The 22,581-nt window shown below is 43.2% G+C and overlaps 1 protein-coding gene across 1 annotated transcript in view; it reads left to right on the top strand.

Moving 5' to 3' along the window:
• Positions 1-22,581, top strand: part of ANAPC5 (anaphase promoting complex subunit 5) — a 55,437-nt gene that overhangs the window by 5,733 nt on the left and 27,123 nt on the right. Inside the window, exons 5-12 of the mRNA XM_040416117.1 lie at positions 584-650; positions 3,339-3,440; positions 6,565-6,755; positions 8,236-8,317; positions 9,074-9,166; positions 11,767-11,948; positions 12,769-12,904; positions 13,010-13,084. Coding sequence (XP_040272051.1) covers positions 584-650; positions 3,339-3,440; positions 6,565-6,755; positions 8,236-8,317; positions 9,074-9,166; positions 11,767-11,948; positions 12,769-12,904; positions 13,010-13,084 — 928 coding nt within the window. The remainder of the gene's footprint in view (positions 1-583; positions 651-3,338; positions 3,441-6,564; positions 6,756-8,235; positions 8,318-9,073; positions 9,167-11,766; positions 11,949-12,768; positions 12,905-13,009; positions 13,085-22,581) is intronic.

Raw genomic sequence — 22,581 nt, 5'->3', positions numbered from 1 at the left:
GCGCCACTTTCACCAGCGGTACTTCCGCAACATACTCTTACAGAGCGCAGGTCTACTCTTCTTCTCTCCATCACCAGCGGCATTAGTCGGAAGAAGGCCAATAGGCCGAAACATTACATTGAAGCCGCAATATCTATTCAATAAAAAGTAAAACAAGCTTTCAAATTACGCTGGAGTTTGTCTATTTATGCTTAATTGGGGCGGGAACCCTACTCCAAGCTACAACAGAGTGCGACAAGGTTATAACCAAGAGTGTATTATGACCATCACTGTAAGACTTTATAGGCCCTGCCGTAATAGCGGCTTATGCTAACTAGTTGCTGCTGTAGTGTGATATTACACCACAGTGGAGGAGGGGGTTAACGTTGATCTATGTGTAGTGAATCAGAGATTCAACTGCATACCTCAATATCCTAAAGCAAGTTTTATTATTATTGATATAGATTTTTAAGCTCTGTTCACATTACTGTTTTCTATTGAACGCTGATTGATCCCATAGAATTATAATAAGGTCCCAAAAACCCTAAACCTGGTTGTATGTTATATACCTGGTACTAATTCCCAATTAATTTTTTTACTATAGAGACGAAGAATTGGCATGTAGTGGGCCTCTATCCCAAAAGCAAGCGGAGTATTTCCTTTCCCATCAGGTATACTAAATATTTTTGTGTAGTTGGATGTCACTTTCTTGATATTTTTTATTTTTTTTGTGCCAAATAATATACTTGAAAATAGCATCTAGACATTAAACCTTCCTTTAATCAAGCACACAAAATAATAAAGTGGTTTTGCACTGTTTAAATTCAGTGGGATATGTCGCCACTTTTAGCCATCATGAAATGACTAAAGCTAGTTTCACAATTCCGGCATGTTGTTCTGGCAGAGAAATGCCTGCTGTAATTCTTCGGATCCAGCATTGCCGGCCCAATCAACCATAATGGGGTCCAGTGGAGATCCAGCCGCTATCCAGCAAAAATGCCAAGGAAATACCGGACAGAAACCACTGCGTGCTGTGGTTTATGTCCAGCTGATTCCCAGCATTCTCTGCTGGAACTGGTTGCCAGATCACAATGCTGGAGATGTGAAACTAGCCTAAGGCCTCATGCACGCGACAGTATGTATTTTGCGATCCTGCAAAAAAAAAAAACGGGTCCGCAAAAAAATATGTATGACAACCATGTGCATTCCGTATTTTACGGAACAGCTGGACATTTTTTTGCGGAACGGATATACGGAAACGTAATGCACACGGAGTAACTTCCGTTTTTTTTTTGCTGACCCGTTGAAATGAATGGTTTCGTATACGGTCCGCAAAAAAAACGGAATGGACACGGAAAGACAATACTTTCATGTGCATGAAGCCTAAGGCTTATAAATACTATGAGTGTTTTGTAGTAATTGCTCTGGGTCCCAATTGTACTTGTTCTATGAATCGGACTGAATTCCTTGCATGCTCTATCATGGGGGGCATTCAACTAGCATATGGTAGCCAGCTGTCTAGACCACGCATTTCCCAAACTCAACTGTATATGCATCCTCAAAACGCAAATACAGCTGATTACAATCGTGAAGCAGGGAGCCATCGGCACAAGGTGGCATCACTATGCAATCTTTGGTGCTGAGGAGCACTAAAGAGGGTATCGTATTGTGTGGGGAAGCCATTTAATAGGACATCACTGTGAGGGAGCCACTTAAGGCGATGTAATACTGTGAAGGGGCACGTAAGAGGGAATCGTGCTGTGTGTGGGAGCCACTGCAGGGGACATACTTTATGGCGGCACGTCGAGGTTATCACTTTGTGTGGGTCTCATTCTATGTGGGGGCATCCTGCTATGAAGGGGGCAGTTATAGGATATCCTACTGTGAGGGGTCCACTTAGAAGCATCATACTCTGTGTGGGGCACTAAGGGACATCATTGCAGTCTGCTGGGGTATTAACGAGCATCACTATTGTGAGGTGGCATCGAGGGGACATTCTTATTTTGTTTTATATTATTTTGTCAGATTAGAGGCGTGGCTTATTGGTAGAAAAAAAACAACTTGCTGAAGTCCCATATTTATTTATTTATAATGTTTTTCGGCTCGATCCTTCATGCGATTGCAGATACTATTGGATACAATATTATTGAGATTTTCTTTCCCAATGGCGCAATAGTATAGAGTTTAGAGGACATCTGTCAGCAGATCTGGTCCTATGACACTGGCTGACCTGTTACATGTGCGCTTGGCAGCTGAAGGCATCTATGTTGGTCCCATATTCATGTGTCCACAGTGCTGAGAAATATGAAGGTTTAATATATGCAGATGAGTCTCTAGGAGCAATGGGGGCATTGCCATTATACCTTGAGGCTCTGCTCTCTCAGCAACTGCCGTTTCGTCTCGTCACTTTGATTGACAGAGCCAGGCAAGCATGATCACGTTTACACCGCCTGGCCCTGTCGATCCAAGTGCAGAGGACGTGGCAGTTGCAGAGAGAGCAGAGCCTCTAGGTGTAACGGCAATGTCCCTGTTGCTCCTAGGGGCTCATTTGCATATATTAAAACTTTATTTCTCAGCACTGTGGACACATATGAACATGGGACCAACACAGATGCCTTCAGCTGCCAAGCGCACATTCAACAGGTCAGTCAGTGTCATAGGTACAAATCTGCTACAGATGCCCTTTAAGGGACTCTGGAAGAAACAGGAAGTTTATCCAGCGAGTAAAATCAAGAGTACTTTATTTCTTCATTTAAAATAGTACAGCACAAAATCTTCTGATGCGTTTCGACCAGTTAGGTCTTAGTCATATCACTAACTGGTCGAAACGCGTAAGGTGAGAACATTATAGGATTTGCGCTGTACTATTTTAAAATGAAGAAATAAAGTACCGTACTCTTGATTTTACTCGCAGGATCAACTTCCTGTTTCTTCTGATGTGTTGAGGAGCTTAAACTAACTTCGGATCTGAGCTGATTTGGAATTCTCTCCACCACCTGAAAGCTGGAAGCTCACCAATTCTGAAGGGACTCTACCATATGCATTTTCTTAACTTGATCCTATGTTTTGAGGGATTGTCATAGTCTATTACAGGTTTTAGGTGGACATAATATGTTAGAAATTGTAGGATGAGACTGCACGAAATTCCACAATATTATTCAGCCATAGTAATATATGAAGGTCTAGTGAAACCGCAGGGCTAATTGTGTATTTGGAGTATTAAGAAGAGCGTGTTTTTCTCTGGTCTGTTATACGTGGTATGCATCTTCATGATATTTAATTTGGGAAAAGGTCGTAAATGATTATATGTTGGTTGCTGCTTTATTCCAATGCATCCATTGTCCATTTGTGTGTTCCAGGCCTCATTACTGAAGAATGATGAAAGCAAAGCACTATCACCTGTCTTGTTGCAAAAAGAGTTGAACAATCTACTGAAGTTTAATCCAGACTTTGCTGAAGCTGTGAGTCTTCTAGGCACAGTAGTTGTATTTTTATGTGTGCAGGTTTACATTTTGTGTTAGGAACAATCCAGGCAAAACGTATGCTTTGTGTTAGGCCTCTTGCACACGACCGTATGGCTTTTTCAGTAATTTGTGGTCCGTAAAAAATGGATCCTCAAAAAATACGGATGATGTCCGTGTGCATTAATTTTTTTACGGAACGGAACAGCTGGGCCCTAATAGAACAGTACTAACCTTGTCCGTTATGCGGACAATAATAGGACATGTTCTAACTTTGAACGGAAATATGGAAACGGAAGGCATACGGAGTACCTTCTGTTTTTTTGCGGATCCGTTGAAATTAATGGTTCCGTATACAGAACGCAAAAAACGGAACGTAAACGGGGGGGGGGGGGGTTTGTGTGCAAGAGACCTTATGGCTAATGCAGGACCTAACAAGATACTAGGATTGTAGGAACAGCAGAGAGAGAATCCCCTCTCATACTGCACCTAGACATGACAGTGACCCACATGTATGAACAGGTGAAAGCTAGGTAAATGTATTGATATACTATACTTTGGCAACAAACGTATGGAATCTTGTGACCTATTTGATCCATTTGTTACATACATCTTAAATATCAGTGCTTACTCTATGCTTGAAGTAGAGATGCCACTCTCCTCTGCAGTTTTTAAGTTGCATTATATGAATACTATTTATTAAGCACGTTGCGCCAGAATGATGGCATAAAATGTGCAAAAAAGAATGCTGTTTTGTTTTGCACCAAATATATCAACGGTTTTCTCCAGAATTTTCACCATAAAGAATGCATCACGCGAGAAATGAGTAATAAATGTCAAAGTGGGCGGGGCTATCAAATTGGCGCATATTACGTCTCATTTATCATCCTCTTATGGGCAGAAATGGCTCAAATTGGTGCAGACAATTAAGCCAGTTTATGTGGTGGTGTTTTGTGTAAAAAGTCGCATTTATGAAAAGAGAGACCGATATAAACGAGCTAAACAATGGGGTTTTGACAGTAAATTGACATTCATCAAAACAATAACTAAAACGTCCCAAGTCTGAGACAAAAGTCGCAATTTACCACAATAAATTTTGCAAGTATGTTTCAAAAGTCGCCAGTGCAGTCTGGCAGGGTTGGCTGAAATGGCGCATTTCAGTTTTAACAAGTTGCATTTTAGTGCTAATATCGCAAATCGAGAGAAATAAGCAGATAATCAAGCTATTCATAATTTAAAAAGTCACATTTTAAAATTGGCGTGCGCCTTTTGATAGGAGGTGAAAAAAATCACCAATTTTGATTTGTTAGTATTTTTTATTTTTTTGCATAATTGTTTTTTTTTACGCAAATTACACCATTACTGATAAATGTCTTCCAGTATGTCTAAATCCTGGCGAAGCAGCAAGCTACGTCCACTTTTACAAACCAACGAGACTGGTGTAAATGGCATTGAATCCTTGCACAGCTTGTTAATACATATGTCCTGCTGCAGATATCATGCTCTCTTGGAGTAAAATACATAGTCACAAATACATGGATCCTTGTGGGCCACTGTATATGTATATTTTGCATAGGGTGCGCCTTTAATTGGTCACCAGTGTGTGTCACTGATGCTTCTACAGACTGGAGGGCTACTGTGCTGGTCTCCACAAGAGTTAAGGTAAGCCCACCGCAGGGCTCCTGGTCTTCTGTTTCGGCAGAGAAACACAGTACCAGAATTGGTGTTTCCAGTAGGGATCGACCGATATTCAGGATTTTGAACGTTATCGGTATCGGCATCTATTTTGCTGATATACCTATAACGTATTGGGAACACAGAACGCGCTGCTCTCAGCGCTCTCAGTGTTCCCTCAGCAGCACAGGGGAGAAGGAAGCAGTGTCTCCCTCCCCCTGTGCTGCCGCTGCTGCCGCCAATTAGAGGAGAGAGGACAAGAGAAGGGGAGGGGCTGTGGCCACCGCTCCACCAATGAAGATAAGTCTTTCATTAATTCATATACAGGAGGCGGGAGCTGGCTGCAGAATCACATAGCCGGCTCCCGACCTCTATGAGCGGTAGCTGCGATCCGCGGTAGTTAACCCCTTAGGTGCCGCGGATCGCAGCTACCGCTCATAGAGGCCGGGAGCCGGCTATGTGATTCTGCAGCCAGCTCCCGCCTCCTGTATATGAATTAATGAAAGACTTATCTTCATTAGTGGCGCTGTGCACCCCCCCCCCCCCCCCCCGTATTAATCATTGGCGGCGCAGTGCGCCCCCCACCCCCATCCCATCGCAGTGCGCCCCCCCCACCCAAGCCGCCCCCCCCCCCCCCCCCCCAGTATTAATCATTGGTGGCAGTGGCCACAGGATCCCCTCTCCCCTGCTCCTCCGATCGGAGCCCCAGCAGTGTAAACCCGGCGGCTCCGATCGGTTACCATGGCAGCCAGGACGCTACTGAAGCCCTGGCTGCCATGTTCAGCTCCATGCTGCTGTGTGCACAAAGCACAGAGCAGCAGGGACAGTGTGAGCTCCTATTCAACACATAATGGTAAAAGTCCAGCTCACCTGCATCTGCAGTTTGAAAGGTGCAAACTATCAGGTTGAATAGGACAAGGGTTCTAGTCCCTAAGGAGGCTAACAGTTAGTAAAAAAAAAAATAAAAAAAATATTAAGTATAAATGAAAAAGAAAGATTTACAAAAAAAATTAAAAATACACGTTAACAATAAACATTAATTTTCAGCAGATTTGTGTAGGAATTTATTTTCTTTCAAAAATGAAAATTCCCAGAATATCGGTATAAATTATCGGCTATCGGCCTGAAAGTTCACAAATTATTGGTATCGGCCCTAAAAAATCAATATCTGTCGATCCCTAGTTTCCAGGATAGCTGGGATCTGCCGGATTCACTATAATGAGGTCCCTTGGGTTTCAGGCATGAATGGCAGCATTCTGCTGGACATAAAAATGCAATGTATTGAAATCTGTGGGCCCTTGCTGTGTACAGCTGTGCCAGACATGGCAATTCCAGTATTCTGTTCTTATGTTGTAAATATGCATATGGGCAGGGGCTGTTTAAATGAGAACTCAGTAGTACTGTAACTAGAAGTTTATTACAGCAGAGCTTCCTTTTTATTTTATTTCAGCATTACCTAAGCTATTTAAATAGTCTGCGTGTCCAAGATGTGTTCAGTTCGACCCATAGCCTGCTTCATTACTTTGACCGTCTAATCCTCACTGGTGCAGAAAGTAAGAGCAATGGGGATGAAGGTTATGGACGGAGCCTACGATATGCTGCACTCAACCTGGCTGCACTCCATTGTCGCTTTGGACATTAGTATGTACTTCTCCTTGAAAAAAAAATACTATTTAAAGTGTATCTGTTGTTTTAGCCAATCTTTTGTAATAAGCTGTCATGTGGGTGTTCAGAAGTACAAACACTGGGGGTCATTTATCAAACAGAAATAAAGATTGGTGCAGATTTTGGCACAAAGGTGCTTTGCGCTGCAATCTGCTAATTCTCCCTGCTCACGCCAGGTCTAAAAAAGGGAACGTGGTGGGGAAGGGGACGGACCGGCAGGCGTAGAAAATGGTCTAAATGTAAGATAGATAAGAAGCTGTCTTACATTTAGAAGTGGTGGAGGATCCGGAGAAGTTATGTTTAGGCTGGCGCCTCTTCATAACTCCGGCAGATCTACCGCCAGGTATAGGGGTTATTAAGATCGGCGTCTAAACCGCCGGTCTTACTAAATGTGCCCCACTTTATCTGACCATTATATTGTTTAAAGATGCGCTTAATCAGAGCTAAAATGTTTGCTTCTGCTGCTCCAAATTAGTAGTTTAATCCTAGGATTTTATGTGCACAGCAGGGTCAATCCTGTTCTCAGCTTTAGTACACAGCACATTCCTATACATAGTGAGGAAGGGGGTGTGGGAGGGTGTACATTGTGTAATGTCCTCATTGGTCAGTAGTGGTACAACGTATATCACACCTGACCCTTCCAGAAGGGGGGCTTCCAGGATGGGCGAGGTGAGACCCTCGTGCTGTTATTTCTTTGAAGCAACAGGATATGGGAGCCATTTTGATTTCTGAAGAATGATATACATATATGCACCTCTCTATCAATATGACTTGTATCCTACACGTTTTAGCAGTTCTGTAGCCTCTGTCTCTGATTTTCAGTCCTCCCTGCGCTGGTAGGTGGAGACTGGCTGCTATGATGTCTCCCATAGAATACACATGGAGATAGAAGATTCTGCTCCTTAAATCTCAGATCAGCAGATAAATAAATATTTCATATTCCACTGTACTATTGATTTATGGGAAAATTTGTGAAATGTTAAAGGGGTTGTCTCATCTTGCTGTTACTAAGGTGAGATGAGACACAGTTCCGACCACCTCCTGGCCGGGAAACAGAAGAGTGCAGCGGCGCTCTGCTGTTTCAGTAGCTCTCATTGCTGTGCATGAGAGCTACTGAAACGGCGTAGCACAACAAGCTATACTGTTTGCCTGACTGAAAAGCGCTCTCCTGTTTCCTGGCCTGGAGGTGGTCAGACCTGTGTCAGATCTAGACTTATTAACGGCAAGATGAGACAACCACTTTAATGACCATTTAATATAAATTTTGAAAACAAGTTGGATATTTTGGAGACACTAACTTGCACATCTATTATATACCTTTTATGTTTTATTCAGTGTAATGTGTAATGATATGGCTAGCGCTACACGGCAATAGTCACCCAAGCATAAAAGTGTATGTGTACATTTACTTTAAAATATGTTTGCATTGTTTTTGTCAAATGTATGTGTCCTTTAGTCATCAAGCAGAGCTGGCCCTGCAAGAAGCCATAAGGATAGCACAAGAATCAAGTGACCACGTCTGCCTGCAGCACTGTCTGGTACGTTCAGTGTGTGATGCCCAGTCTTTACACATTATACTGGTGCTTCAGAAACCAGTAGTAAGGCACAAGTAAATATAGAAACTCTTGTTTGTGCTAAACGTTTCTCTATACATAATTAGAATAAAAGTAAGCGCACCACCAAGTACCGGTAGTTGAAATTTTAGACTACTTAGGCTACTTTCACACTAGCGTTCGGGTGTCCGCTCGTGCGCTCCGTTTAAAGGGGCTCACGAGCGGTCCCGAACGCATCCGTCTGGCCCCAATGCATTCTCAGTGGAGGCGGATCCACTGAGAATGCATCCGCCTGCCAGCGTTCAGCCTCCGCTCCGCTCAGTGAGCGGACACCTGAACGCTGCTTGCAGCGTTCGGGTGTCCGCCTGGCCGTGCGGAGGCGAGCGGATCCGTCCAGACTTATAATGGAAGTCAATGGGGACGGATCCGCTTGAAGATGACACAATATGGCTCAATCTTCAAGCGGATCCGTCCCCCATTGACTTTCAATGTAAAGTCTGAACGGATCCGCTCAGACAACTTTCACACTTAGAAAATTTTCTAAGTTTTAATGCAGACGCATCCATTCTGAACGGATGCGAACGTCTGCATTATCGGAGCGGATCCGTCTGATGAAACAGTGTGAAAGTAGCCTTATATAGGATGTTTTATAAAATTGACCATTCTACTCTAACCATGAATTTCTAACTTATTGTCAGCTCTTAGTAGTAAGGAAACTATTTCATATTTTTTTTCTTTCAGAGTTGGTTGTACATATTGAAGAACAGAAAAGGTGAGGATAGCAGTGTGTTTCTGGAACACTCTGTAAAGAAAGCTGTGCACTTTGGGCTGCCAGTAAGTTAATATTTTGATCACTTCTTACAAGGACACTGAGTAGCTATTTCTACTATATATATATTTTCATTAAATGGCAAGACCTAGTAAATAACCAATGAAAACACAGAATTTTCTATATGAATGATAGGTTATTTTATTTCTTGTTACACTAACCGATTTCTCAGCTCTATACATACATTGTCATCACTTACATCTTATAAATTTTTATAGAAAACCAGCTAAAGTCTTCCTATGTTTTTGGGTGTGTCATAAAGCCAGAATACCCAGTGAAATCCCTCCAAAACACAGAACGTAAAGACTTCATTTAGATGTCCTTGTTGGATTTAGACCCAGGAATCTTCTTCCTTAGGGTCCATTCACACGTCCGCAAAATGGGTCCGCATCCGTTCCGCAATTTTGCGGAACAGGTGCGGACCCATTCATTTTCAATGGGGCCGGAATGTGCTGTCCGCATTTGCGGATCCGCACTTCTGTTCCGCAAAAAAAAATAGAACATGCCCTATTCTTGTCCGCAATTGCGGACAAGAAAAGGCATTTTCTATGAGGGTGCAGGAGATGTGCGGTCCACAAAATGCGGAACGCACATACCGGTGTCCGTGTTTTGCGGATCCGCAAAACACATACGGACTTGTGAATATGCCCTTACAGTGCTACAAATCAGCCATGCTGCCCACAGAGTTAAAGGCATTTTTACACAGAATTGATGAGCATCCCTATGTAATAGAGCAGGGATCAGCAACCTTCGGCACTCCAGCTGCTGTGAAACTACAACTCCCAGCATGTACAAGTACTTGGCTGTTCTTGTAACACCCATAGAAGTGAAAGGAGGATTCAGGAGTTGTAGTTTCAGAACAGCCAGAGGTTGCTCATCCCTGTAATAGAGTATGATTTGATTTATTTGATTCAGCAGTTACTTCCTTGAGTGAGCAGCACAAAATAGCCCCCATACCGTTAGCCACTTTAGTTACCCATAGTACAGAATATACTTCCAGTAAAGTCATTGACATTTTTACTTGAGTACATTTTCGGAACTACAGAGAAAATGACATGTGGACATGATTACATTGAATGCAATTTTAAACAGGAGACCATTTTTTCCCTCCTCACAGTATACCCTAGTGTTGCTGTGATATTACTAGTGAGACAACTGCATGGTGCAGAAAACACCACCAAGAGACTCCTAAAACTCCCTATAGATGCTGATATATTCTGCCTATTTCAATAACATCTGCTGATTCTATATCTACTGGGCTTGGCACACAGGCCACCGACACTTTTTCTCTGGGGGATATGTGTGACACAAGAATCTGTTGCTGTAGGTATCTGGCTGATTTTACTACTTTATTAAAGGGTTTTACAACCAAAAGCATTTAAAGGGGTTGTCCGCTTTTTACTATTGATGACCTAGCCTGAGGGGGCCTCCCATAGAAGTGAGTATAGGTCATCAATAGTAAAAAGTGGACAACCCCTTTAACACCTATCCACTGGATATGTGATAAATGTTAGATTGGTAAGTGACGAGCATATTCGCTGCCTCTTAGCAGCAGTTGGACCCCCCACTGTTCTAGCATTTGATACCTATCCAGTGGCTAGGTAATAAATCCTTTTGTCTAGAATACCCCTTTAAAATAATATGCATGTTCAACACATACATATTAATTGCGGTGTTCGGTGAAAGCTAGTATCCTGTACAGTAAGTTGGCTGACAAATGACTGATATCTTGGATAGGGTTGTTGCGGGTATCGAAATTTCGATAACCAATCGATACGCTGCGCAGTCTAGTATCTGTCTCTCATGTTCCCTCAGCAGCACACGGGAGAAGGAAGCAGTCTCTCCCTCCCCCCTGTGCCACTGCTGCCACCAATGGGGAGGGAGGGGCAGGGGAGGGGAGGGCGCACTGCGCCACCAATGATAGGACGACCTTTTTTATGGGTTCGGACTAAGTTAAGTTAGTAGGCTCCATAGAGCGGCGCCCAGGGATCTCCCTGCACCTACTATTATTCCTGGGCGCCGAGAAGGAACGCCCAGGAGAGAAGCTGATGTCTCATGCCCATCGCTCCGATAGTAGTAATTAGCATACGGAGCAGGAGACTGTAACTGGGGCACAGCGGGCGAACGGAGTGGCGCCCAGGAATAATAGTAGGTGCAGGGAGATCACCGCTCTATGTAGTCTGCTAACTTAACTTAGTCCGAACCCACAAAAGGTAGCCTTTAACTTTTAATACAGGAAGCAGGTGCCGGCAGCAGAATCACATTGCCGGCACCCTGCCTCTGACAGGGAGCTGAGGGGTTAACTGCTGCTGATTTGCTGCCAGTACCCGCCTCCTGTATTAAAGGTTAATTATCATTGGTGGCGCAGTGCGCCCTCCCCCCCTCAACCACCCAAGTATTAAAATCATTGGTGAATGCCGGAACAGGGGGGGGGGGGGGGGGTGCGCGATTCGTCATTTTTTTAAAATGCGGAATGCACGTGTCTTTTTTTCGCTTGGTATCGAGTATCGCAATACTTTTCGATGGTATCGAAATCAAATCAAAAATTTGGTATCGCAACAACTCTAATCTTGGATACTAACATAAGCAATATTTTCTCTTTTAGTTCCTTGCTTCCCTTGGTATTCAGTCTTTGGTCCAGCAAAGGGCATTTGCAGGAAAGACTGCAGATAAACTTATGGATGCACTTAAAGACGCCGACCTTCTCCACTGGAAGCACAGTTTATCTGAGCTAATTGACATCAGCACTGCTCAGAAGACAGCGATCTGGAGATTGTATGGACGCAGGTAATTATTTCTATAACCCTTAGGACACAATATAAAAAGTTTCTGAAACAAAATTAACCTACACAAGTGGAAAATTATGATTTATAGGAAGGTCTTTACATTGTTTTATAATTTATATATCATAGCACTGGTTAGTTATATATTTTTCACAAGTGCATATTCTTGCAACTTAATTCATTTTAAAGGGGTAGTTATATCTCAGACACTGATGGCATAAAGGTCTGATAGGTGCAGGTCTTACCTCTGAGACCACTCTTCTCTCCAGAATGGAGGCCCTGAAATGATGGGAGAGCAGCTACACAAGCGCTGCCACCATCTATTCACCACCATGGGTGCTCAGAAAATTCCAGCAGTTCTTTTGCAGTGATTGGAGAGGCGGCCGTGCATACACGGTGCACTCTCCATTCACCGATATAGAACTGATGAAAATAGCTGAGCACACTCTCACAACAGTTTTCTGAACTTCCACAGCAATGAATAGAGAACACACCGCATACGCGCATTGTGCTCTCCTTCACTTCCGATGCCCTGTTCTGGAGATAGGTGCGGGTCCAACCTCTGGGACCTGCTCCTATCTTACAATGATTGCCTATCCTAGCGATAGACAATCAATGTCTCAGAATGGAATACCTCTTTAAATCACTTATATTATTTTTATAACTTTAGAGGTAATGTTGATCTAGTAGATGACCTTGCTCCTGTGCTGCCTAAATTGTAACAAAGCAATGATATTGCAACAGGTACAGCTGCTCCTCAGTGTGGACAGCTCCTATAGGGTTTGATGGACACTTAAGACCATAACATATTATCTCTCTTCTAGCACGATGGCATTGCAGCAAGCACAGATGCTCCTCAGTATAAACACTTTGGATTCCGTTCATGTGAGCGTCCAGCAGAATAACACTGAATCATTTGCTGTCGTTTTGTGTCATCTTGCAGACCTACATGCGGAACAGGTGTGTCAGTTATGTTAGTGAGCATGGTATGGCTTTACATGATTAATGTGTGTGTGTATGTCCCCCTATATAAATAAGCTGGTAATGCATACCTTTCTATTACAGGGCTGTTTTTCTGCTGCTTCTGAGATCTTAAAACATTTGAAAGAAAGGTTCCCTCCAAACTCCCAGCATGCAAAGGTGCCATTTTTACATATTAATACATGTCTTTGTCTTGATAATTCTTCATAAATCACTGCGAAAGGTGCACCACAATGATATGCAACTGACGACACTGGCTAATCCCTCAGGCGGATGTTGAGAACTGAGACTTTAGCCAATGTATTCCTGTCGGGAACACATCGGAGCCCTTTTGCACCACCATCAAGGTATCTCAGCGTGGCATGGGTTCTACCACTAGACTACCTACGGTGTGTGAACATGGACTGAGAGGTGCTAAGATCTGACTCGCAGCCAAGCTCCCACATACCTCCACAGTGAGATCACTCATGCAGTGGGAGAAGAGCTGCAACCCCCACCTGTAACAAGCCATGTGACACAGGCTACCAGGTGCAACAGAATGTTACCAGCAGTACGCAATGGCACATTCCATACATATAAAGTGGCCTAAATGGGAGGAAATGCTCACAAACCCCAAACACTACTCCCTCGGTTATAAACACGCCACTGTTGGGTTTGTGAGCATTTCCTCCCATTTAGGCCACCTTATTTCAGTTATTTTTCTTGATAATGTTTTCCATTCAATTCTAAAATAGGGCTCTTTCTGCACATCTCTTCTTTGTTCCCATGTTACTTTCATGTATGCCATGGAGCAAAACCTTACATACACTGATGCTGCTTAACATACATTTCTGCTTTTTACATTAATGTTATGTTTGTAAGAGAGAAAGATGTTTTGCTGTAAATCTTCTTTAACCCCATCCCACATCATGATGTAGATCATCAGCAGAAGGTAATTTCCACACATTGTACGTCCCATTGGTTGCATGGGCACAACAGTTGTTGCACAATCCCTGGCACCCAACAGCTTGCATCTGTAAAAATAAGATCCTGTTTTACAATATAATAATCATCATCGTGCTGGAAACGGACAAAGGGCGACAAAGAACAGGCCATTAAACCTTAGTCTTGCATATAGCAGGCTTGCAGTTGTAAGTCGATGAGGTCAAATACATTGGACTATGGTCCCAGCTCCCCTGCATCCCACCAGCCATGGGGTCACCTGTTTTTCTGAAGTCCCCCTCCACTCCAGCCTCACTACGACCTCGGTGCTAGTGGCTGAAGAGGTGACCCCGCTTGTACCCTGAGGGGGGGGTGATGAAGATGGGGTGGGTATTGTGAACACAGGGTAAGTATGACCCCCCCTCCATCCACTGCCTCCCCCAATCTCTCACTCTTACATCCCCTCTACAACCCTCCATTCCCCGGCCAAGTACTGTTTTCCCACTGCATGCCCTCCCGGCCTCGGTTTTCTCCTTGTGCCCCCCCCCCCCCTCTCTCTCCACCCCCTTCCTCTGGGGCCTACCAGTACTATTTCCTAGCGGACACATCCCCTCCTGGGGCCTCCGCTGAATCCAGCTACCAGGCGTCGAGTACGCCCGTCCCAGGTCTCCTCGGTCTGGGGTTGGGGATCCCGCAGCTGTTCTTCCTGACCTTCTGTTCTATCCGGAAGTCCTTCTTGTCGGCACACGGCTACGCGAGTCCCCGGAGTAGGGGAGTGGGGACTGTCCCCCGGGCGCGAAATCTTTGCGCCCAGATGTTCCCCTTCCCCAAGAGCCTGCTGAGCTCCCCCCGCAGTTCTCACTGATTAAAAAAATAATAATTACTTGCCTGCCACCTTACTGAGGCTGGCTTCCCATTCCATGGCTGTGTAATTAAAAATGAACCCCTTTTTGCCTCTTCATCAAGTTGAGGCTGGGGGTTTCAGATTTCAAATACATGATTATATTTTAATATTAAATTAAGTAGGCGGCGTAAATGCACGGCCACTGGATTCTGTACAACCTATCGCATTACCCCCTTCCATAGGCGGCATGATTGCACGACCACTGGATACTGTACAACCTGTCGCATCACCCCCTCCATAGGCGGAATAATTGCTTTATCACAGAATAGTATATTCTGCGTTACCTACTCCCACAAGTACAGTAATCACACAAACAGGTGAAGTAATTGCGCCACCATTGGATACTATGTCTCCTACCCAACAGCGCCAGATACTATATTTCCTATTATATTCCTCCTCTTCTACGGGTAGAGTATGCCAAGAGATGGTACCTACTATTACCCGGTCCTCCTCCACAAGCGGAATATGGGCGCTACCACTGGATACTGCAGCTACTACCACAATATCCCCTTAATTTTTGTTTGTTGGTTTTGAGCGCCAGCATGGCAGTCTCTGTCCTCCCAGGGTGTATCCCCTCAACACCGCTTTAAGTCCCAGTGGGACTCCACACTACATGGTTGGTCATAATACTCAACACCTTCAATAGGTGGTGTATCTGCCCTAGAAGAGAATTCGGTGGTTACTAACAAGCAAATTGAATATTACACTGCTTCTGAATACTGTATCCACTTCTAGCTCTCCTCCTTTTCAGGTGGCTTATTTAGACTAGCACTCCATTCCATGGCTACTACTGTATGTCCTCCTCCACAGGTGGGGTATTTACACTAGCACTAGAGATCGTAGCTACTACTGTAAGGCTTCATTCCCAGGTGGCATATCTTCCCTGGCTTTGGCTTTTGTCGCTACTACGGTATAGCCACCTTCTCAGGTGGAGTATTTACACTAGCACTACATATCATGGCTACTGCTGTATGGCCTTCTCAGGTATTGCGCTAGCCCTAGTTTCGGTGGTTACTATCAGGGTGGAGTATTTGTGTTAGTACTACATACCCATGGCTCCTACTGTATGGTCTTCTCATCAGGTGGAGTATGGTGCGAACACCGGATACTTTAACAAAATCACAAAAATATTGTGGCAAATATGGGGGAGCTGCTCAAACCCCAAACACTGTAGCATGTTTTTCATTGGGGGAGCAGTCCCACCGCATGTGGACCGCAGCAAACGACTATCTCCAGCAAAAAAATGCATACAATGGAGGATGTCGGCGCGGTCCACATACCACTAAGGCATCCTATACACAACGAAGCATTGTGCGGATGAAAATACAATCATATAAATCACAGACAAAAATGCACCAAACGGATATGCCACTGACTATACTGGCTAGTCATACAAGTAGATATTAAAAGCTGAGACTTTTGCCAATATATTCCTGTCAGGAACACATCGGAGCCCATCATGCACCACGTCACGGTCTCTCAGCATGGCAAGGGGTCCTACCACTACGCTAACTATGGTGTGAACAAGGTCTGATGAAATCCAGCTCACAGCCAAGCTTCCACACAACCGCATAGCAGGACAACTAATGCAATGTGAATAAAGCCAGACTGTAAGCCACACCCATATCAGACCGTGTGATGGAGGCTACCAGGTGCAAAAGAATGTTTAAATGCCAGGTAAAGGCACATTCAATACATATGGAACAAAATCACAGAAATATAGTGGCCAATATGGGGGAACTGCTCAAACCCCAAACACTGTAGCGTGTTTCTCATTGGGGGAGCAGTCCCACCGCATGTGGCTTTTACGGTATGACCACCTCCTCAGGTGGAGTATTGCACCAGCACTAGTTCCTGTGGCTTCTCCTTTCTTTCTCACTTGCATTTGCACTGGATATGGCTTTGTGGTTTCTACAACATTGCCTTCTGTTCCATTCCATTGGCTCTGTATACTGTAGCTTCTACCGATCCTCTCCTTCTATAGGTGGAACCCTCACACTGGTCCTAGGTGTGGTGATTGTATCTACATTCCCTGTCAGGTGGATCTCCGGCTCATTTTACGCTACTGATGGATGTCATTGCACCAATAGGTGGGGTCTTTACGCTGGGGCTTGCAGTGTTAGCTAACACATGCACTCATCTCTGATGACAGGGTCATCTGTAGTACTTCCATTTTCAGCCCAGTTATTTGAATTGGCATGCATGCTATAGCTGAGGAGCCATTCACTCCTGGTGCACATTATTGCGGGGTTCTCCCTGGTTGGCATAACCTCCTTGTTTCTATGGGACTGGTCTGCCACATGGTTTCCATTACAAGTGGGACATTGGCGCTAACGGTTGACGCTGTGACACCATCAACACTACCTCTTTTAAGAGATGAGTAATAGCTCTGACATGTCTTTATGTAGTGGACACACCTATTCAGGGCACATACTGTGTATCAACTACTTTCCCCCCCTCACTGGATGGAGCTGGAGTGCTGTCACACGAGGGGACGAAGTATCCGGGATTTATTGATACTACCAGTATCGGAGAACATGGATGCTCTCAGTGCGGCCATATTCCCCCAGCAGCACAGGAAGCAGTCTCTCCCTTCCCCCTGTGCTGCTGCTGCCACCAATGGGAACGAAGAGGAAGGGAGGGCGAACTGCGCCACCAATGATAACTAACGTTTACTACATTACAAATATAGCCGGCAGCAGAAACACATGTTACCTCTGACAGGGCGCTGCGATCCGCGGCAATTAACCCCTCAAGTGCCGCACCTGAGGGGTTAACTGCCGCTGATCGCAGCGCCCTGTCAGAGGCAGGGTGACGGCAATGTGTCTCTGCCGCCGTCTGTATTTGTATTAAACGTTAATTATCATTTGGTGGCGCAAAAAACCTTGATCAGAATTGCGTTTTTTCCCAATTCTACCCCATTTGGATTTTTTTTTCCGCTTCCCACTACATGGTATGCAACTGTGAATGGTGCCATTAAAAAGTACAACTTGTCCCGCAAAAAAATAAGCCCTCATAAGGCTATGTGAATGGAAAAATAAGAAAGTTAGGACTATGGGAAGGCACGGAGTGAAAAACTAAAACGCAAAAAAGGAAAATCACAGGGTCCTCAAGGGGTTAAATCACATATTTATGTAAAAAAAAAGAAATAATATATATATATATATATATATATATATATATATATATATATATATATATATATATTGGACAGCACTCTAAGTAGAAAACCAAAATGTATTCACCCATGTGGCAAAAAGGAAGCAATGTTTCGGCTCAACAGTAGAGGCTTTCTCAAGCATTGAACACAAGTGCCAAGTGAAATATGCAAAACAGCCATGTGCAATTAATGACATAATTGATCTATATATGCATAAAAATACTATATACTGATAAAAAACGGTGATCGAAATCATATCATGTACATGAGGTGATGCAACAATGTGGTGAAAATTGCCAGTGTTACATAATATACAAAATTCATACGTATATAAATGATAAAGTGCTTATAACAAAGTATGTAACCCAATTAAAAACATCAATAAAATTTGATTATGCTTTTATTGATGTTTTTAATTGGGATACATACTTTGTTATAAGCACATAGCTTATACGCACCTGGGACATAGCACCCGATTTCCGTTTGTTCGGTGCTGCCATTTTTTACTATATATATAATTTGTGTGTGTGTGTTTTTCATTGTCACTATATATGTAAAAAAAATATGTAATAAAGTCATGCCACTTTCGCACTAGCCATTATTTCTAACAATATGTCACGGCTTATTTTTCAGTAGCCATCTCGTTATCACAGGATTACAATGACAGATTATACCAAATCTATGATTAACAGTAGGTGATGGTCACAGCTTAGGCTTCTTTCACATTAGCGTTCGGATTGTCCAGCAGGCTGTGGTTTTTGTCCAGCCGCCTCTCAGCATGTTTGTCATGCTGCGGCCGCATCTCCGACCTGTCCCCATTATAGTGAATGGGGCCGGAGCAGACTTCTGGCAGCACACGTGTGCAAGCGTTAGTACGGATCCTAACACTAATGTGAAAGAAGCCTCATCTATTCCCATCTGACATTTGCACAGGTCACAGAGTATGTCTAGAAAATGCTCACATAGAAGTCAGTGACGTCCGCTAAAGTCTATTGTTTCTATAGTCATGTGGCTGCTGTCAAAAAACAGGAAGCCTTTATATATTTTAGAACTAGTGGCCAGTGAGAAACTGCAGGATTTCTGTATTTGTGTTTAAATTCAGATAGTTGACATGGAAAATAAATAAAATAATTAAATATGTAAAAAAAATAATTTTTTAACACCTTTGCGACTTAATGTTACTGCACAGAAAGCAGGCAACTAGTACTCTGTGCTGCGGTCACAGCGGTGGGTCAGAAATAGGAGCTGAGCCTGTGCCATCATTTGTGCCCAGGCCACGTGCATAGCTGAGCCACACCCAGGCCAAGTCGTAGAGGTCACAACTATGTATGTGGTCTGCCTGTAGCTCAGTCCCATTCACTTCAGTGACCTCACTGGCCTGCAGGAAAAAGCGAGACGGCCGCATTAATAAGAGTACAGGTCCCCTTTAAAATATATATTTTTGAAAACTTTTTTTCAAATTTCTCATTCAGTAGTTCCTTGAAATACAGTGGCCTCAGGATACAATATTTTTATTCTACAATGGTGTTTCCTGGGACATAGTAAGTTAAAACTAGACTCAACATACAATGCCACAGATCTAACCAATAAATATGGCTTTTTCTCTGTACTGGTTGTCTAGTAGCTCCTCTTTACAGTACAGTGCGGTACTACTTGTCCTGTATTGTTCTGTCTGTGCCAGGATGAGCTGCTCCTTTGGATGTCGGGTGAGGGTGGCTCCCTTTTATTTTTCCGGCTCACCATGTGCTATACAGGACCCTCCTGAAGAAGCTCCTGTCCTCACCACAGAAAGTGATTTACAGCTTCCAGCATCTATTCCTGTCTGTTACATGCTCTTCTTGCAGCACTGCACTGGCCTGACGTTGCACAGCGTGAGGTCATAGTGCGCCCTTACAAACACTACTTCCTGAACCTGTACGCTGTCAGGGTGTGGTTGAAGACCTGGGGACGTTGAGTGATAGCAGCGCTACAATCGCCGCACCTCCTGTGTTCTAATGAGCGTTTTATAAGATGCACTGCCATTTTCCTCCCATTACTAAGTGTCTCATTACTAGTTTTCCTTAGAGTTATGGGCTCAAATTACAATGGTTTCAACTTATAATTGTTGGCCTGGATCCAATTATCATTGTAGCGTGAGGGGCTGCTATGTATGTATGTATGTATGTTTGTGTATATGTGTGTGATTTATATATCTATATATACATCTGTCCATCTATAATAATTCTAACGAATGGAATCATCTCATCAGGAGGACTTCTTCACCAATGTGGGCTTTCCCTAGGTGAAGAAGCACATTTAGCCCAGCCCTGACCATTTCCTGCCTGGACAGAGGCTCAGCTTTGGCACGGCACTGGGTTGGGAAGGGTGCCTGCGCAGTGGCAGCTCTGAAGCCTTTAAAAGTAGCAAGACATAAAAACCATACAAATTTGGTATCTCCATAATTGTACTGAACTGCAGAAATAAGTTAATGTCATATTTTTTTTCCAGTGTAGTGAACACAGTAAAAGTTAAACCTAAAAACAATGCTGGAATTGCATTTATTTTATTTCTTTTTTCAGTCTCCCCTAAAAGTCCTTAACCCGTTCGATGTGTAAACATGGCGCCCGCTCGCACGTGCAGCGGGCGCCATGGTCGGCAGATCTTTGCTATTTCAAACAGCAGAGACCTGCGGCTAATTACCGTGACCGGCAATAATGCCGATCACGGTAATTAAATGCTTTATATGCCATGATAAAGTGAGATCGCTGCATCTAAATGTGCAAAAACCTGGAAGCACAATGCCCGTGTGGCTGATGAGGCTGAAAGTGTTCATGCTGCAATTCTTATTTTGGACACCAGATGGCAGGCCAGGATAAGAAATGAGCAAAATTGAGTTTAAATGGCATTTTAAAAATCCCTGATAGACCAAAATTAAAAATTAAAAATTAAAAAACATAATTTATTTGCTCATATATGAGCCACAAAATCATCACAAAAAAGTTAAAAAAAAATATAAAAGTTTAAATCACCCCCCTTTTCATATAATTAAAAAATAAATAACTAAATAACAATATCACCATCACCATAACCGAAAACGCCCACACTATTAAAATAGAAAAATAAATACCAATACGGCGAATGGCATAATGGGAAAAAGGGTGAAAATGACCGATTTGACATTTTTTCATTGCTTCTCTTACCCCCAAAAAATGTAATAAAATGTTATCAAAAAGTCACGCACACTCCAAAATGGTATCCATAAAAACTACAGATTATTCCGTAAAAAAATAAACAGCTCAGTGGACCTAAGTATAAAAAAGTTATGGGGGTCAGAATATGGTGTAAAAAAAGTTTTATTTAGCAAAGTTTCAATTTATTTTTACACTATTTATACATAAGGAACCTATACATATGGGGTATCGTTGTAATCGTACTGACCCAGAGAATGAAGGGCATGGTTCTGTTTTGCCGTAAACAAAAGGCTGTGGGAACAAAACCCATAAAACGGTGGAGGAATTGCATTTTTTTTTTTTCCAATTCCAGCCCATTTGGATTTTTCTTTATCGCTTCCCACTACATTTTATGCCATAATTAATGGTGGCATTAAAAAGTACAACTTTTCCCGCAAAAAATAAGCCCTCATACAGCTATGTGACCGGAAATATAAAAAAGTTATGGCTTAAGGAAAATAGGGAAGAAAATTGAAAACGCAAAAACCTCCGGTAGCCTAAGGGTTAAAGTCATACAACACAGTAGAGCTGCCCCAAAATGGTGGCATTAAAAACTACAATTTGTCCTGCAAAAAACAAACCCTCTTATGGAAGAATAAAAAAGTTCTAGTTTTTGAAATGCGGAGATGAAAAAAAGTAAAACATTAATTGCTGGCGCCTGCAGTGCCAAACTTCGCTATATCCTTAGGGGGTTAACATAAAAAAAGAAAAAAAAAAACTTGAATCAAACGATTGGACATTTTCCTATGACAAACCTATGCAAATAAAATTGATTAGAAAACCAATCAAATCAAAGTCTCAAACCGCAATCTTGCTTGGAGCACAGCAGGTCTGTGGTGAAGTGGGTTCAAGTTCACACTTAGTCATAAAAAAGACCGTGCAGCTCATAAACCACCAATGGAAGTGGCAGTATTCAAAGGCATACAGAAAGTGTCTTTTCGATGCGATTAGTCACTGGGTTTGAAATCCGGGCTCCCACCGCAGTCGGTGTCTTTATTTCAAAATTAAGAACAAATAAATGCTCATAAAATCATATAAGGTGGGTCCAGTATCTTCACCTGCCCCTTTTCCTATGACCCATTTCCTCAAGCCTGAGTTTACACCTTTGGGCTTCTTGATACAGCGTTTGAAGCCAAAGACAGGAATAGATCAGAGATTGAAGACACACAAAGTAAAGACCGAGTCTTCTTGTCCTCTTTTTGAATCTGCTCCTGGGTTTTGCTTCAAAATCTGCATCAAGGAAAATGAAACTGTAAACCCAGCCCTAAAAGGGTGTTTCCAGGAGTTCAACTTTGACAGAGTGTCCTCAGCATCGGTCATAAATATCTGATTTCTGGGGGTCTGACTCCTGGCACCCCTGCCAATCAGCTGTTTAAAGAGGTCATGGAGCTTTGTGAGTGCTATGGCCTTCTTGCAGTATTATAACAGCAGCACCATACATTGTATAGTGGATGTGCTTGAT

This window comes from Bufo bufo, chromosome 2 (genome assembly GCF_905171765.1).
Source record: "Bufo bufo chromosome 2, aBufBuf1.1, whole genome shotgun sequence".
Classification (NCBI taxonomy): Eukaryota; Metazoa; Chordata; class Amphibia; order Anura; family Bufonidae; genus Bufo; species Bufo bufo.
The sequence above is the reverse complement of the archived record's forward strand: the minus strand, read 5'-3'. Positions and strand labels throughout refer to the sequence as shown.